The 6,453-nt window shown below is 37.4% G+C and overlaps 1 protein-coding gene across 1 annotated transcript; it reads left to right on the top strand.

Annotated features, from left to right (window-relative positions):
• The first annotated feature begins 2,285 nt into the window (after positions 1 to 2,285).
• Positions 2,286 to 5,820, top strand: LOC114462519 (zinc finger protein 608-like). Its single transcript, XM_028445419.1, has 4 exons — positions 2,286 to 2,406; positions 4,217 to 4,439; positions 5,183 to 5,270; positions 5,415 to 5,820. The coding sequence occupies exons 1-4, from the start codon at positions 2,314 to 2,316 to the stop codon at positions 5,500 to 5,502; spliced, it is 492 nt and encodes a 163-aa protein (XP_028301220.1). The 5' UTR covers positions 2,286 to 2,313; the 3' UTR covers positions 5,503 to 5,820.
• Positions 5,821 to 6,453: the final 633 nt, after the last annotated feature.

Below are 6,453 nucleotides of genomic sequence, written 5' to 3'. Positions count from 1 at the left end.
AAAACTGGCACAGCGGCCCACATGTTCAAAAACACTATTTCAATATGAAGTAATATAGACCTACTTACCACTATTTGAAGGGCATATGATGAGCCTTGCACTCTGTGAACTAGTCCACGATGCTTTGTATGTTCATTTCCTTTGCTCTGTCATTCTGTATGGACATCATGGCAAGTCCACTCAGTCTCTCCTGTCCCACTGTGCTCCTCCAGTGGTTTTTAATAGGTTTTAACTTGGAGAATGACCAGGACACGTGACTGACGTGCGTGCACATACTCTGTACAGAAACCTTGTTGTATACATATGTGATGCTTGAAAAACTGAAAAATGGCAATGAAGGAACCGCAGTTAAAGCTCGTAAATAGTAGTATAGTAGTATGTAGAAAACTTATCACCTGAGGATGTGGCCACTTATTTAAGGACACTCACTTTAAATACAGGTGAACAATTGAGGGACCCATGCAGCATTCCTGAAAACAAGTGGTCCGATGTGCGCTCCTTGTCCGATGTTCACTGGCCAGATATTTATACATATCTGATAGAAAAACCCAGTGTTTAAACAAAAGAAAACCGAAAAGTATTAAGTATCTAGATGTTTATAACTACTTACACATATGCACCTTATTTAGTATGCATACGTCACACAAAATGGGTCTATATAACCCCAGTATAAATCTGCATGATGGGTTACTGCCCATATTCTGGGCACAAGTCACGGGAGGGCCCGCCTTCTCCAGCTCCCCTGAACCTTGGTAGAGGCTTGGCTCCGTTAAGTTCTACCTCCTATCAGGGCTGCTCTGGGGCCCGGGCCGGGGGCGTGCCGCCCTCCCAGCACCCCCTTTGCTCCACCCCTGAATGTAGCCCTACAGTGAAATCTGTCTCTGAACTTTACCTATCTTGATGAGGAATAAATCATAATAATAACAAAAAGTAAAAATTATTATTATTATTAATAATAATAATAATAATAATAATAATAATAATAATAATAATAATAATAGTAAGCACACAAAACAACATCTTGTTCAGAATTATCACTTGTTCAATGTATTTAATTAATTAGCTTACTGGTATTTTAATTAGAAAAAAAAAAAAAAACTCTTATTTTGGAAAAAATAAATACCATAAATTGAACATATGGCAGCAATACAACAAATTAATAAGCCTGAAACTATGAAATGCAACTTGCTCCAACTCTAATGATGAGGGTGATGTTGAGCGGCTGTTGCTTATAACTTCAACAATACTGGTTTGATACTTGTTAGGAACAGAATGTGATCAAGGATGTTTGCAGTGGCGTGCCGTGCATTTCACACCTAGGCCTTCAGTGATGTCCTACACTGAATGAATCCACCTCTTAATACCATAATTATGACGAAACCATACATTTATACAGAAACAAACATAGTCGAGTACAACTACTTTATTTCCAGAGCATTTAAAATCAATACATTCGTATTAACAATTAAGAGTAGTAAAGTAAAAGTTATATGATCGCTTGGATACTGTCACAACTTAAAAATAAAAGGCAATTAGTCTACAAAAGTCCACTAAACAGCACATTGTCGCACCCGTAAAGCAGTTTCATTCATTCATTTCCGACAGTGGTGAAATGGTGTAGCCTACTCCTTGAACGTTTGATATAGATTAAAGTGAAACAATTCAGTCCCTTCACTTCAGTAATGAACATTATCATTTAGGTCTACTTTTAGTACTGAGGTACATGTAACAAAAACTGTTGTTTTACTTAAAAACACTATACAAAGTGACTATATATGTAATTCTGCATATGGTAAATTATTTCTTGAGTAATTTTAATGCACATGTGCTTGAATTATAAACACTTTCCTAAAACCCTTGTTTTTGTAAATCTCATTTAATCAGGGTGACAACACTATTTTTATGATAAAAGAATGCATAAAGTATGAACACAAATTACACATGCCTGCCAAATATAAAACAACGTTTTGAATGTTTAGATAACATAGCAATAACAATTTGCTTTTAAGTGTATAATAATTAATTTAATCACCATCATAATTGGACATATAGCAGTCATACAACAAATTCATCGTCCTAAAACTGTGAAATACGTTTTGAGAATTTGAAAGTCTGAGTCTTTAATTGTTCTCCACGCAAAGTTTTGCTAGCGCAAAGCAATGTAGCTCTTACATCACTCCAAAAAAAGAACATTTAGAACATTCCTTTGATGTTCTGCCCTATCATTTCTTCCTTTGATGTTCTCTGTGGCTAGGTGAATTCTGACACAGTAGTACTGGAGAGATATTACAAAGAATTGTTTAACGGCAGTGGATGTATAGCGAGCACAGGATTGATTTAAAGAAAATATCAGAACAGAAGTTGTTGCAAAAAGAAAGAAGCTTTCAAATGAGTGGAAGTAAAAAAGTAAGTGGACTTTTCAGAAATATTTTGGCTTATTTAAAGTCTAGAATTCATAATATCACTCTAAATGAGTTGTAAATGACTGAAAAGCTCTCAGCATTTCAGCAGTAAATAGATTTTGGAATACTCATCATGTTACCTCTGTGAATTTGTTCTACTTTGTTCCTTGTTGACTGCTAAATAAGTTTATATACATCATTTACTGTGTCTTACAAGAAACGCTAAATCCTGAATGTTTCCAGTGAAGCAGGGTGAGCAGGTGTGGCTTAGGGTTAAAATGATGACCTTCACAGTAAAAAGGAAAAAGTCCACTTTGAATGAGATCCTTGGAAACCTCTAAAATTGATGAATCTAGCGACGCTACAATTTACCATACAAATTTCACCTTTACAACAACAAAATGGCATGAAACACTATTTATTTCATTTTTTTTTCAAACTTGTGAAAACAACTAAATGGTAACTAACTGTAATTCATGTATCAATAACAAAAACGAGTTCTATGTTAATCAAACTATTAAGTTATAATTTTCAAAAAAATGCTTAACCTTTGCTTCTAAATCAGATTCTGATTCTGTTAAGATCTTAAATAATTTAAATAAAAGTAACCACATACATCTGTCAAAGTGCCCAGTATGTTTTATGAAAATAAAGTGCAATCAACTTCCAGCGAAAATGCATTGAGGAGTGAGATAGTTTAACAAGGTCTGATGGTTCGTTCACTGACACCTAGTAATCGGGCGTTTACGTGCTATGCTAATGTTAGCACAATGGATATTTTTTGGATCAATACAATGATCTTGCAGTGAAATATCGCAATCTATTGCCAAATCATTTTTTTCTTACACCCATTCTATGCTGATTGTTTCAGGTTTGCACAACGTCTGCTGGGCTTTGTTTGCTGCTCTGAAATATCCATTAAAAGCTCAATATTACAAAGACTTGTTCACCGAATCGTGTGAATTTAATGTATTTTTCGTAATACATTTTTCATTTGTTTTTTCCATAGTTTATACAATGGGTATAGGAACAGTTAGCAGTTCTTTACATACTGGGTAAGAGCATGTGGTCGGTCACATTGAGTAGCCATTGTTTCTGTACATATCATCCCATCCCTCCCCACACTCTCCTATGCATCCCCACAGAATGCAGCCAAGGCTTAAGACCACTATGAAGAAAGAGAATAAACAATAAAAAAAATGATATAGCAACACACACACACACACACACACACACACACACACACACACAAACACATACGGTCCATGAGTCCTTTGACCCTCATTTTTGCAAAAATTCTCAAATAAATTTGTAAACTAAAAATAATTATAAAACGAGGCGTTTCACATCTACCTCCTCCATCATGACGATATCCCCAGAGATAGTATGGAAAATGTAAACATATGTATATATATCATCAAAATATACAGGTGAAGTAAGTAACATTGTAAATATAATATTAATAACATAATACTTGACAAAATAAAGGCAGAAAATAGACAAGATGACATTTACAACATATTGGTAAATTTCACTCGTAACTTTGACCAGCAGTTGATGTTGGGTGTTTTGGCACTGTTCAAACAAGTTGTGGAAAGCTCCAAGTGGGCAATATCCCTGTAACCGAGAAGCCATTCCCTCACTGACAGTGTATGTGGTGGTTCCCAACGACAAACTATCATTCTTTTGGCAGCTGTCAGACCAGCCAATAACATACACTTGTTTTATACAGATCATTTTAAAGATGTTGTTTTATTTAGTGAATCTAATATGTGTACACTAGTCTGTTTCTGATCCATCTTCTTCTCCTCCAGGTGGACTTCAAGGTCCCAGCTCCTTCTCCTCCTGGTCACCATGGAGAACCTGGAACCTCAGCTTTCCCCTCCTCCTGCCCCTCAGCACAACTCACCTCCAGTCAGAAGCAGCTGGATGGAGGCCCTTCAGGGCCACTGGATGGGAACTCTTCTTTCTTAGGGCCCTGCCAGCCAAGGACCAGAGTGAACCTGAAAGGAGTAGTGTGCTGTGAGACAGAGGGAGGTAAGCAATAGTATGGACGTTTACACACTAAACTGTCCATTATTAACGCCTTCATCTGTGATCTGTGTGTGTGTGTGTTCATTATTGGGGTAGTTTTTTCAAAAGTAATTAGTTACTAGGGATGTAAGGCTAATGGGAATGTGATGAAATTCTGCAATAAAAAAAAAACAAAAAAAAAAAACGGCGATATAAAATTCAAAGATTCACAAAATCAAATCAAAGATTAAAAAGAGCTCAGTAGTGAGATGACATTTGATCCTCCTGCTTCCCGTAGCAGCTCAGAGCCTGCATTGTTTACAACATGGCAGACATCGTGGAGGCTTCGTAGATACTTATCTAAGCCTATTTTATCTTAGTCACTCGTCCTTTCTGCGTCTCAACTTCAAAAAGCCACTGGACCTCCACACTATATAGTTTTCTCATTATCAGTGAATTTGAAAAAAGACTGAGGTTTTAAAATAATCAACACAGAACATTTTTAAATGACTATATCTTAAATCTGCTTGGGAGGTTATATACCAGAAATAGTTTATGTCTTATAGATCAATAAATAAAAAAAAAGCTCTAAAAAAAGTAAAAGGTATAAAAAAATTTGGATGTCCACTGTAAATACTCGGTTTATTGACATTGTTGGAAAGTTTTCATATTTTGGTAAATCCTTGTGTTTAATTGGATGTGTAACATTATGTGTTGGTTGAAACAACATGTGCTCACTGATGTATTTATTTCCTATGTGATGACAGGTATTCTGATGGTAGATATCAAATGGCGAAATAGAAGCTACGTGGGAACTCTGTTAGACTCCACACAACATGATTGGGTTCCTAAAAGGTAACCTTGAGCTTTCCTCTTTAAATCAGATCCTTTTATTCACCCAATACTTTGGCTGATGGGCTATATAACATGAAATACTTCTGGGTCCATTTTTTTTCTAAGAATCTCATTTCTATGTTTAATTCCTTTCTCTTGATCCAGCTTTTCTGAGTGGCAATCCAGGAACCCTGAGCTGCGTGGTGGCCGTGAACCAGAGAAGCGCAAGCGAACAACAGACGGGGATCAATAACTATGCAAAGTGTTCCCCTGACCCAAAAGTTAAACGAGTTTCAAAGCATAGCAGCTTTTCTGAGTGGCGATCCAGGAACCCTGAGCTGCGTGGTGGCCGTGAACCAGAGAAGCGCAAGCGAACAACAGACGGGGATCATAACTATACAAAGCGTTCCCCTGACCCAAAAGTTAAACGAGTTTCAAAGCATAGCAGTGGTAAAGGACGTAAAGCTGGAGTTTGTCCAACAAGTAAACAGGTGTTTGCTGATAGAAACAGGGTACCAGCTGTGTACAGACGTGCATCATACCAACTCCAGGCTCCACAGGCTGCCCATGAGGGAGATGGACTGGCTCCTGCTGTCTCAGGTGAGCCCCACTCCATGGGGCATCAGAGACGCGCAAGAACCCTGCGCGGCTACGCAGGCCCCCGGTCACCTAGCTGAGTATGTGGATTGATGGGGTCGCCGGAGGGGGCTATGTGATGCTGGTGTTGTGACAATGAACTGACCCCCTGACAAAATTGGCACCGTGGGAAAGTGCACATATTCGGCGAGGGTGGGAAAATGCTGTTGAACATCTTATAATAAAAGCAAGAAAGATCTGTGTGTGTGTGTGTGTGTGTTTGTAGAGCAAATATCTCCCCGACACGGTATCTGTTCGACCTAAAACTTTGTCAATGGCTTCCAATTACCCCAAGTGTGTGCATCCGTTATTTTGGAGTAATTTGGTCTTTTCAAAATGTTTATATTCATGTTTGTTTGACCGTTCGCAGTTTAGTCAAAATACACAAAACTAAATATCTTTATACAAAAATATACAAAATGACTATAGAATCACACTCCAAAAGCAACACTATAAGTTAAATTTTACAAAAAATGCACAAAAAGACAAGAGAAAGATACAAAAACACACATAATCACTTCAAAAAACATCTTTTTTTTATAATAACTCGCTCAGTCCCAAGTCAACT

The sequence above is a fragment of the Gouania willdenowi genome, chromosome 4 (assembly GCF_900634775.1).
Source record: "Gouania willdenowi chromosome 4, fGouWil2.1, whole genome shotgun sequence".
Classification (NCBI taxonomy): Eukaryota; Metazoa; Chordata; class Actinopteri; order Blenniiformes; family Gobiesocidae; genus Gouania; species Gouania willdenowi.
Note: the sequence above shows the minus strand (reverse complement) of the source record. Positions and strands in the feature narration are given on the sequence as shown.

Excerpts from the sequence above, each read along its gene's own strand:
- LOC114462519 (XM_028445419.1), top strand. The coding sequence starts at position 2,314 with ATGTATAGCGAGCACAGGATTGATTTAAAGAAAATATCAGAACAGAAG. Across the intron at positions 4,440-5,182 it reads GTGCTGTGAGACAGAGGGAG|GTATTCTGATGGTAGATATC; the intron begins GTAAGCAATAGT and ends ATGTGATGACAG. Across the intron at positions 5,271-5,414 it reads CATGATTGGGTTCCTAAAAG|CTTTTCTGAGTGGCAATCCA; the intron begins GTAACCTTGAGC and ends CTCTTGATCCAG.